The sequence below is a fragment of the Lynx rufus genome, unplaced genomic scaffold (assembly GCF_022079265.1).
Source record: "Lynx rufus isolate CCGP_SWC_20201006 ecotype Redwood Valley unplaced genomic scaffold, mLynRuf1.p SCAF_48, whole genome shotgun sequence".
Taxonomy (NCBI): domain Eukaryota; kingdom Metazoa; phylum Chordata; class Mammalia; order Carnivora; family Felidae; genus Lynx; species Lynx rufus.
Window position 1 is genome coordinate 672453 of NW_025814865.1, and position 12652 is coordinate 685104.

General features: G+C 36.9%; 1 protein-coding gene across 1 annotated transcript in view; it reads right to left on the reverse strand.

Moving 5' to 3' along the window:
- LOC124525809 (cullin-4B-like) overlaps positions 1-12652 on the reverse strand; it is a 120456-nt gene that overhangs the window by 42554 nt on the left and 65250 nt on the right. Inside the window, exon 16 of the mRNA XM_047098391.1 lies at positions 11928-12041. Within this exon, the coding sequence (XP_046954347.1) occupies positions 11928-12041 (114 nt within the window). The remainder of the gene's footprint in view (positions 1-11927; positions 12042-12652) is intronic.

Genomic DNA, 12652 nt, shown 5'->3' on the forward strand with positions numbered 1-12652 from the left:
ACATCCAGATAGCCAACAGGCACATGAAAAGATGCTCAACGTTGCTCCTCATCAAGGAAATACAAATCAAAACTACACTGAGATACCACCTCATGCTAGTCAGACTGGCCAAAATGAACAGCTCCGGATACTACAGATGCTGGAGAGGATGTGGGAAAACGGGAACCCTCTTGCACTGTTGGCTACAAACTGGTGGCAGCCACTCTGGAAAACAGTGTGGAGGTTCCTCACAAAATTAAAAATAGATCTACCCCATGACCCAGCAATAGCACTGCTAGGAATTTACCCAAGGGATACAGGAGTGCTGATGCATAGGGGCAACTGTACCCCAATGTTTACAGTAGCACTTTCAACAATAGTCCAATTATGGAAAGAGCCTAAACGTCCATCAACTTATGAATGGATAAAGAAGATGTGGTTTATATACACAATGGAATACTACATGGCAATGAGAAAGAATGACATATGGCCTTTTGTAGCAACATGGATGGAACTGAAGAGTGTCATGGTAAGTGAAATAAGCCATACGGAGAAAGACAGATACGGTATGTTTCCACTCTTATGTGGATCCTGAGAAACTTACAGAAGACCATGGGGGAGGGAAGGAAAAAAAAGTAGAGACAGAGGGAGCCAAACCATCAGAGACTCTTAAAAACTGCAAACAAACTGAGGGTTGATGGAGGGGTGGGAGGGAGGGAAGGGTAGGTGATGGGTATTGAGGAGTACACCTGTTGGGATGAACACCGGGTGTTGTATGGAAACCAATTTGACAATACATTTCATACTTAAAAAAATAGAGAACCCATAAATCAACCTACAAATGTTATGGCCTACTGATCTTTGGTAAAGCAGGAGAGAATATCCGAAGTAAAAAGACAGTGTCTTAAGCAAATGTGACTGGAAAACTGGACAGTGACATGGAGAACAATGAGCCTACACCATGTTTCTCATACCACACACAAAAATGAATTCAAACTGGATGAGACACCTAAATGTAAGACAGGAAACCATCAAAATCCTAGAGGAGAAAATAGGAAACAACCCCTTTTTGTTTGGCTGCAGAAACTTCTTATTGGTCATCGCCAGAGGCAAGGGAAATAAAAGCAAAAATGAACTACTGGGACCTCATCAAGATAAAAGCCTTCTGCGCAGCACAGTAAACAATCAACAAAATTCAAAGGCAACTAATGGCAGGGTGAACACCTGGGTGGCTCCGATGGTTAAGCATCCTCCTCCTGGTTTCAGCACAGGCCATGATCTTGCAATTGGTTTGTGAGATCAAGCCCCAAATTGGGCTCTGTGCTGACAGCATGGGGCCGGCTTGGGACCCTCTCCTCTCTTTCTCTGCCCCTTCTCTGCTCTTTCTCTCTCCACCCTCTCTCTAGATACATAAATAATCAGTTTTGAAAGAGGCAACCAACAGAATGGGGGGACAGCTGCAGATGACATATCAGATAAAGAGACAGTATCCAAAATCTATAAAGAAATTATCAAACTCAACACCCCAAAAACACATAATCCAATAAAGAAATGGACAAAAGACATGAATGGACACTGTTTTAAAGAAAACACCCAGATGGCTAACACACATGAAAAAAACATTCCACAATACTCATCATCAGGGAAATACAAATCAAAACCACACTGAGATACCATCTCCCCTATCGGAATGGCTAAAATGGGCAACTCAGGAAACAACAGATGTAGGTGAGGATGCAGAGAAAGGGGAAGCTTTTTGCACTGACGGTGGGAATACAAACTGGTGTAGCCACTCTGTAAAACAGTATGGAGGTTCCTCAAATAAATAAAAATAGAATTACCCTACAACCCAGCAACTTCACTACTGGGTATTTATCCAAAGGATACAAAAATGCTGATCTCAAGGAGCATGTGAGCCACAATGTTTATAACAGTGCTATCCACAATAGCCAAATTATGGAAGGAGCCCAAATGTCCATCAAGTGATAAACATTAAAACAGACTTGGTATATATGCATACATATGTACACACACACACACACACACACACACACACACACACACACACACACACACACACACAATGGAACACTCCTTTGTGATGCAGAAAAAGAATGAAATCTTGCCATTTGCCACAACTGGGATGCAACTGGTGTGTATTATGTTAAGCTAGATAAGTCAGTCAGAGAAAGATAAATATTGTACGATTTCACTTACATGTGAAACAAAACAAGGAAACATAGAGAAGGAAAAAGAAAAATAAGATAAAAACACGGAGGCAAACCATAAGAGACTCTCAGATACAGAGAACCAAACTGAGGGTTGCTGGAGGGGTGTTGTCTGGGGGAATTATCCAAATGGGTGATGGGAAATGAGGAGCACACTTGTTGGGATGAGCACTTACAGTAATATTAATTGATGGATCACTAAATTCTACTCCTGAAATCATTATTACATTATAGGTTAACTTACTTAGATTTAAGGAAAATTTAAAAATTAAAAAAAATAATTTAAAAAATTTTAATTAAAAAAAGAAAAAAATACTCTATGATCTCATAATGTTTTCCATGGTGTGTACCACTATACATTCCCATCATTCTCAGAGCACGGCCCGTGTCCTACTAATTTCCCAATACTGAGCCTTTTTGCCCATATATGCTAACAGCTGAAGTTTTCAGTACACCTAGCTGAGCTGCCTGGTGAGGGTCTTCCCATGCCCAAACAAACCGGTGGAGTCTGTAAGAGGAAACTGCTTACTCAAATGTGTAGATAGTAATTCAAGGAATGAAAAATTATGAATAATACAGTGAACATTACACCATGAAAGGCTACTAAACAAAGCTCCAATAACTGATGTGAAAGAAATGAACTCTAAGACAAAGAATTCAGAATAATCCTGAACTATTAGAGAAGTTCACTGAACTACAAAAACATCCTGCAAGACAACAAAAGAAAATTAAGAAAACAATACATGAAACACGTATGTTCCACAAAAATATAGAAACCATTAAAGAGAGGAAACAAATTCTCCAGTGGAATAACACAATGACTGATTGAATTATTCAGATTAGAGCTTCAACAGCCATCTCATCACACAGAATAAAGAATCAATGATCTAGGATTATAGGAATCCCAGAAAGAGAGGAGAAAGACACTGGGACAGAAAGTATATTTAAGTAATACGAGCTGAAAACTTCCTACACTGTGCAAGAGATCTGTGCATCCAGACCCAAAGCATCCCAAATAGGTTGAGCCTTTTAAGGACTATAGTAAGATTCATGAGAGTTACATTATCAAATTTCAAAAATAAAGAGAGTTTTGAAACCAACAAGAGAAAAATAACTCATAATATCTAAATGAGCCCAAAAAGGAATACGAGAATTCTCACCAAAATTTTGCAAGCCAGGAGAGAGTGGCATGATATACACAAAGTACTGAAATAAACTTTCAACCAAAATGCTATTATTAGCAAAGTTATTCCTTTTAATAAGGAGGACATAAAGATCTTCCTGAACAAAAGCAGAAGTGGTTCATCACCACTGGATCTACGTTATATGAAATTCTAAATGGTGTTCTTCAATCCCAAATAAAACCATGCCAATTGGGGCGCCTGGGTGGCGCAGTCGGTTAAGCGTCCGACTTCAGCCAGGTCACGATCTCGCGGTCCGTGAGTTCGAGCCCCGCGTCAGGCTCTGGGCTGATGGCTCAGAGCCTGGAGCCTGTTTCCGAGTCTGTGTCTCCCTCTCTCTCTGCCCCTCCCCCGTTCATGCTCTGTCTCTCTCTGTCCCAAAAATAAATAAACGTTGAAAAAAAAAAAAATTAAAAAAAAAAAAAAAAAAAAACATGCCAATTAATATCACAAAAACGTAAGAATTTACGATATGTCCTGGTAATTGAAAATACTTTACCAAAGGAACTCCTCTACTATTGTAATGACAGTGCTTAATTTCACATTCTAAAACAAAGTTCACAAACATGAATATTAAAAATAATAAAGATGTATTAATTTGTTATTGAATACACATGTAAATTGTACCTATTAATAACCCAAATGTGAGGGGAGAGACCTAAAAGTATAAAATTACTGTATGCTATCAATATGTTATCAGTTTAATACACAATGTTAAACACCACATGGTGACCACCAAGGAAAAATATGTAGCAGATAGATAAGGCATTAGGATAAGGAATGAAAGCACCACTAAAAGACTTTATCAAACACAAAGGGCATGCAAGAAGGAAAGTAAAGAATGAAAGATCTGTAAAACATTTGGAAAACAATAAGATGGCAATAATAAGTCCTTATCAATCACTAATTACTTTACACTTACTTAAAAAACTAAGTCTCCAAACTAGCGATAATTATATTCAATATATAAAAACATAATCAATATGATGTATAATCAATAATAACAGAGAGGCGAAAAAATAAGATCCAATGATATGCTGGATACCAAAATACATTTTAGCTTTCAGAGCATATACAGAATGAGAGATAAAAGACATAAAAAGATATTTCAAGCAAATGGTGACCAAAAGAAAGCAGGGTAGCTCTATTTACTTTAGACAAAATACACGTTAGGCCAAAAATGGACAGAGAGACAAAATGTTATACAACGATGGGCCAATCAATCAAGAATGTAACAGTTTAAAATATATATGCAGTCAACATTGGAGCATCTAAGTCTATTAAGCAAATAGTGACAGAACTAAAAGGAGAAATCAGTACAACACAGTAATAGTTAAGAACTTTCTTTTCATACACTGTTTCCAAAACAGAGAGTTCATCCAGACAGAAAATCAATTAGGAGACAGATTTGAAAAACAAAACAAAACAAAACAAAACTACTGAGTTAAGCATACAAAGAATCTTTGCTAGGACAGATCATGCATGCCATAAAAAATAATTCTAAAACTGCAAAAAGACACAAATTATATCAAGTCTCTTTTCTGACCACAATGGTATCAAATTAGAAATCAGTGGCAAAAGGAAAATTCACAAATACATGGGAATTGAATGACACAACCCTGCCTAACTAATGGATTACAAACTAAAAAGGAGAGAGACATTTTTAAATGACTTGAGACAAATGATAGTGGAAACAAATGTAACAAAACTAAAAGGGCTGTACCTAAAACAGAAGTTAGAGGGAACTTAATGGCAATAAATGTCTACATTGAGAAAAAGTAGTATCTCAACTTAACCTAATATTACACTGGAAGTAAGCAGAAAAACCGAAACTAAGACCAAGTTAGCAGGATATAATGGATATCAGAGCAGAAATACATGAAAGAGAATGAAAAAAAAATTAAGTAACATCAGCAAAACAAAAAGTTGGTTCTTTGAAAAAGTAAAACTGACAAACCTCTTATACACTAACAAAGAAAGAGAGAGAACACAAAATTATAGAGAAGACACTGCAACAGATACCACAGAAATACAAAGAATCACAGAGACATCTATGAACAATCATACACCAAGACGTTGGACGACCTGTAAGAATTAACTGAATTTCTAGAAATATACAGCTTACCATCAAAGAAACATAAAGCAACAAAAACTTGAACAGACCGAACTAGTGGTAAGGACAGTGAATAGGTAACCAAAAACCTATCTACAAAGAAAATCCAAAACTGAACGACTTCACAAGAGGAAAACTACCCAAAGAATTAGTGCCAATTATTCTCAAACTTCTCAAACTCAAACTCTCATCTTCTCAAAAGAACTGAAGATGAGGAAACATTACCAAACTCATTTCACTAGGCCAACGTTATTACCTTTATAATAACAAGAAAGTTACAGGCCAATAGCCCTTGAATATATGTGCAAAATTTCTCGGCTAAATACCAGGTAACTGAATTTTTAACAGCTTCTTAAAAAGATTTACCATGATAAAATGGGATTCATCCCTGGATTGCAAAGAGGAGTCAACATATGGAAATCGATCAGTGTCACACATCACATTAACAGAATCAAAGATGCAAATCACATGATCATCTCTAACAGTTGGGAAAAAAAAAGGAAAAGCACTTGAAAATAGTTAACATCCATTCCTGACAGAAGTTTTAACAAAGTGGGCTGAGGGGGAACATACCTCAACATAATAAAAGCCACAAAGGAGAAGCCCATAGTCAACATTTAACTCTACAGTTAGATGTCAGACTATAAACTTTAACAGGTTTCAACGGCCAGCTTATTTATTATATCTTGATTTCCTCCATTTTTCCCCACCAATTTTCTTTTCTTCCTGCTTCAAATTCAGATATTTCCATTCCTCCAACTTTAAGCCCTCTGTGTTAAACAATTTTTATGTTTTATAATTTTTGAGAGAGAGCAAGTGCATGCGCAAGAGGGGGAGGGGCACAGCCAGAGACAGAGAATCGGGAGCAGGCTCCAGGCTCTGAGCTGTCACCACAGAGCCCAACGTGGGGTTTGAACTCACAAACTGTGAGCTCATGACCTGAGCCAAAGTCAGGCGTTTAACCAACTGAGCCACCCAGAAGCCCCAAAGGCCTTTACTTTTTGTTACCTCGGTCTTCTCCATTCCCTTTTATCCCCCATTCTCCAGTTATATCTTTCTCTCTAATGTTTTTCCATGGTCTTCAGACTTTGGTCCAAAGCAGGAATAGAGCCAGCTTTTGTGGCATGTGAATCTTACACAATTTAGAAACCACTCTCAAAGAAAATGATGAGATTTCAAAGTTATACAGCTACGTAAATATATATTGAAACAGGTAAATTATATTTATGGCTGAAAAAATAACATATGGTGATTATGTATCAGGATCATGATTGTAACTGATTATAACTATAATTTGCATTTACTGCTAAATACTGATTAAACTTTTTTGTGTGTTTATTTTATGTGCTTTCATTGTTTTTCTTTTCCATATATCAATACATCATCAAGCTTTCAAGAAAGGTACTATTTGCTTTCAAATGTATTCAAACAAACCAGAATGTAGAAACAATTTTTAATACCTATCTTCATATTATTATATATTAATAACATCATGTATTATTCATGTTACACTGAATGCAGATTTCCACAGATATGGATACACTAAGTATGAGTTCCATCAAAAACTGCACTAGTTCCCTTTCATCCCAACCCTTGCTTATCTTGGGATGAAACCTTGAAGAAGGTAATGTGACGACTTATAGATGCAACAACCTCTGCCCTACACCGAGACAGGGAGAGAAACAAATACTTTCCAATGAAAATTATTTCTCCTTGATAACAGTCTCCAGGAGAACAAGAAGAATCAGAAATCTTAAAATTCTGGAACATCTCCATAATCACAGTCTAAATCCTTGCTTCTGAAATATAAAATGTAACTAATTCCACACAGGTAATACTCTAGGTATACAGACATCATTTAAGTCTTAAGACTTATTCTTTGATCTAGTCTAAGCAAAATGTGTTCAAAAAGCTCTAACCATGCAGAAAGTTATTTGCATTTTATCTACAGTGCCATAACTGAATTCACTTAATCTTTTAGAAGGCAATCTTTCCAACACCCTCTGAACATCGGCTCCCTATGGATTCCCTTTGTGTTTCCACAGATGGACGTCCATTCCTGTATTATGACATCTGTCTTATAATCGGTCATTATGATGCAGTACACTTCCTAAAGTTCCCAGAGAGAGAATAGATGGAAATTATATTTTTATGACTTTTTGTGCCTGATATAGGACAATTTCAGGTATATATCTGAATAATTATTTTCTTAAGCACATAAATTGCACCTGGACATCATTTTCCTTAGAGAACTGAAGACAACGTAATCATATTCAAGTTCCTGCTACTGAGCAATCAGATGCCTTGTAGCCTCCAGTCATACATTCTATGACTTTTAGTTTCTCACTCTCTCAAGGCTTTACAAATTTTTCTTTGTCTCTTATCTAAGATTTCATGACAATGTACTTTGATGGGGTCTAGTTTATCTTTTTTTAAAGTAAAATACCAGAGTAAATCTTTTTCAATGTATAAATCATATTCAATTCTGAACATTTTTTATTCAACTGCTTCTTTGATTAATCTTTCTTTCAAATACTTCATTTTCTCTATTCTTCTTTTCTCCTATCAAATATGGCTTCCTATTGAGAGCTTCTAATTTCCCATTGTTTTAAAAGAAAAAACAAAGCTCAATCGTAACTTGATTTAATCTCAGGAACCCACATCAAAATGTTAGAGAAAGGCATCCTCAGAAATTTTTGGAAAAAAAAAAAAAGAAAAAGTACTTGGAGCCAACAGTGATATGGTGCAATGAATATTTCTATAGGAAATTTCTAGAAAAAAAATGAACAGTATTTACTATATTCCAAGGGGCATTATTTATATCATGGTAATGAAAAATAGGCTCTAGAACTACTTTCCATGTTGCTCTTAGAATTTCGCTGTTTACGACTCATACATATTCTTTCAGATGAACTTAAAAAAATGTTAAGGTTTCATTGATACCAATATAGTTCACAAATTTGGTGAAGATTACATGAACTTCCAAAGTAACTAAGAAGAGCTGATTCTGTTACATCACTAGAATATTATGTAAGATGCTCTACAGTGATGAAAGGTATTTTCCTAGTAAAGAGTCAAATGTGTGTAATTTTCTATATAAGACAAAAACAAAAACAGAACAAAACCATTATTTACATTTTTTTACTGGGAAAATGTAACTCTTCTGAAAAAAAGAATGTACTCACAAAATTATAAAGTAAAAATACATGTGGAATTCAAGTGGAACACTGAGGAATTTTAGGGACTTGAAACTAGTCTATATAATGCATGTCATAATACCTTGTCCAAACCCATAAGATGCCAACCTTGAACACTAAAATAATCTATGGGATTTCAGAGATAATTATGCATCAATGGAATACTAACAACTGTAATAAATGTACTGCTCTGGTTGGAGTGGTTCATAATGAGGGACCCTGTACCTTCTGTTCAATTTTGCTAGGAATCTAACCCTGTTCAATTAGAGAGAATGTATGCGTTGTCTACGTTAGAATCTTTTCTAATAGGGGGTGAGGTGCACCTGGGTAGCCTAGTCAATTAAGAATCCGACTATTGATTTTGGCTCAGGTCATGATCACAAGGTTGGTTACGAGATGAGTCTCCACATAAGGCTCTTTGCTGGGCATGGAGCCTGCTTAAGATTCTTTCCCTCCTTCTCTGTCTGCCCTTCTCCTTCTTGCTCTTTCTCTCTCTGTCTCTGTCTCTCTCTCTGTCCTCTCTCTAAAAAAGAATCTTTCTTATGAAAAGAGGAGCTGTTTTGAAAATATGCTTTCTCAGGATTGCCCGGGTAGCTCAGACAGTTAGGCATCGGATTTATGCTGAAGTCATCACCGTGGCATATCAGTATGAGCCCAGCACTGGGCTCTCCGCTGTCACCACAGAACCCACTTTAAGAATCCTCTTCCCCCCCCCCTCCCTTGCCCTCTCCCTCTGCCCCTCCCCTGCTTGTTCTCTCCTCCATCTCTCTCAAAATAAGTCACCTTCAAAACAAATAGAAAATATGCACTCTCAAAAATCAAAGCCAAAACATACATGCCTAATCACAAGAAAACTGTTTCTGTCTGGTATTATCGGCATTTAAATACTCAGGAAAATATAGTCTTTCATGATTCCCTTTTCAATTGTATTACAAACAATGCTTACTGTTCTCTAATTGGGGATTTCTACCCCTGAAGATCATTTGAAATATTAAGAAGAATTATAAGAGAGAACAATTAAAAATGGTATCTTCCTAGTTTAATTAGCAGAGATGCTCACGATGAATCCATTAGAGGGATAAAAAGAAGTAGCAGCGTGACATGTACACTAGTGATCTCGGTAAATAATCAGTAAAATGAGACAAAACTAAGTGTTACATGTTTGCATCATCACATGAAACAACATGGTTGTATATAAACTTGTTTATACATTTCAGGATTCCGAAGTGAAAGGACTGAGATTGTTTTTTATTTTTTATTTTTAACTACAACTCTGTACTATTTGACTTGTTCAACTGGCATATATGAGTTTTCCACGTGTGTTAAGGGCCAAAAGTAATAAAGAATTCACACATACACGTGAAAAATTAGTTATGATTAGTTATTATCTTGCTTCAATTCCTCCACTAATATTAAATACTCAGGTGTAGCCTGAGGATTTAAATCATTTCGGCCCAACTTTACCTTGGGGGAATCAAGTGAATCTCACGTTATTCTAGAGAACCATAAGCATCTAATTGTCATTGCTTCGGGAACATAAACATAAACATGTTTTTCTTTCCCTCTGCTCGTATCAAACTTTAGTTATTACCTTTCAGTAAGGCCACCCCCAAACTGGCAGAGGCAGAATTAAAAACAAAACCTCTTTTCTCATCCATTAATACTTGGATCACTGAGGCGCCATACTGAAGTTCGACACTAAGGAACAGGTTCAGTCTCTTCTTTGAATGCTGACTAAAACATGTTGGACATACTTATGTATAGATTGTCAGTGCCTGGGGCATCTATGAAAAAACGAAGTCACACAGTAAAGTGCATATGAGGATGTATAACTTCTTGTGGCTGCTGTAACAACTTACCACACACATCGTGGTTTAAAAAGACACAAATATGTATTCTCTCCAAGTGTGAAGGCCAGAAATTCACATCAGCATCCTTGGGGAAGAATCAAGGTGTAGCAGGACTCTAGTCTCTTCAGAGGGTTCAGAATATCTTCTAGCCTCAGGTTCTATCTTTACATCACCCTTCTCTTTCTCTTTCTTTTCTCTGTCTCTCTGTCTCGGGGCGTGGGGCGGGGCAAAGGGGCGGGCACCCTGTATGTGGATTTCTGTGTATAAGCTTGCCAAGCCTCTCTCTCATAAGGAAAGTTGATATGGAATTTAGGGCCCATCATATAATCCAGGATGAGTTCCTCATCTCAACGTCTTTCATCACATCTGCAAAAACCTTCTTCACAATATAGAAACGTTAGTTCCAAAGCATAGTCAGTTTACGGACTTATCTTTGGGGCCCAATTTTCAACCTACAACACAGGGTAAGAGTCAAAGGTGCTGGATACGAGGAGACATCCAGCCAATTCCTCTGTCATTATTTCAGAAGTTCCAACAATGGATGCCACTAGACACAAAGGGAGTTCATCGCCTATTATATCCCAACAGCTCCTTACACACTAGACATCAAGAAATGATCTCTGGGATATCAGTCTACATTTTTCTTCTGTGCTTCATTTATGCCATTGCATCAGAATGTTACTGTGTTTCTCTATTCCACACAACCCAGGAGCTTTTGTACTGATCTTTTTTTTTTTTTTTTTTTTTTTTTAGTCTTGAGAAATAGTTTTAATAAGACAGTGCACTCAACTATGTCATAACAACATCACACCATTGCCTCAGACTCAGTGCATGGTTCCATTAGCTATGTGAGTCCCGGGTGGTTAACATCCCAGGGCTCTAATGATGACTGATTGGGATTTTGAGACATCAGAGATCAAACAATGTCCAGTGGTATCACAGAGATAAAAATGGCAAGTACTATGTTTTAAAAATTCACTTATACAGAAATGATTGATCTGTCAGCATACTCATAATACATAAACACACCATTATTCAACAAATGAGCTTTCTCCATAAAGTATATATTAAAAATATATTTTATCAGGGACCATGGGTGGTTCGGTTGGTTAAGTGTCATCTGACTCATGATCTCACTGTTTGTAGGACAGAGACCCACATCTAGCTCTGCATTGAAAGCAAAGAGCCTGCTTGGGATTCTCTCTCCTCCTCTTATCCTCTGCCCCTCTTCCCATTCGTGCTGTCTGTCTGTCTGTCTGTCTGTCTCTCTCTCTCTCTCTCAAAATAAATAAAATTTAAAGTAAATATTCTTTATCAAGGTAAAATTGTTATAACTTATACGTCTAAGTAAAATGCTATCTTAAAGGTCATTTGCTTGCCTTTTTAAATTCAGCTCTAAGAACACAACGTCCAAGAGTGGACTGCCACTGAAGTTTCCGGCCACTGTGTTTGCTTAAGTAGAAATTCTTGAAATCTTTCTGAAGTCTTTCCATCTGGAGGAAAGAAATAAAGAAAAATTGATATACTGTATACCAATTAAAGTCCTACTTGCAGCCCTAGAATATTATATTTAAAAACATATGTCATGACCATGCATGGTTTCCCCAAGGATATGTAACACATTTCTGTGGAGAAAAGACTGGGTGGGGGCCAAAAAGACTTCTGAAACAAGGAAACAACCTCTGGTGATTCTTCTAGTTCAACATAGTGCATTCAGTAACTTACATATGCTCTTCAGGAAATCCACCAATATGGCAATACAACTGTACAAATTAAATAAATCCATGGAGAAAGAAAGTAAAGGTAACGGCAACTGAGTTGCCACCAGGTCCCGGTAAGAGGAACAACCAACAGGATGGGTAATTGATTTATGGAGAAGAGAGAGCTAGCTAAAACCAAAGCTGTATGGTAAGAAAGCTAAAAACCGGTAGCAGCTGGAAAGGGGTTTCCATGATTACTAAGTGGAGCAATCAATAGATACTGAGTGATTTGTTGATGACTTCTTCTACCATGTGTTTATGTGATACATGAGTAAGTATTTTTACTGATACACAGTAAGAGAAATAGAAGTCAATACCAGTAAATGCAAAGCATAAAAGCAAAA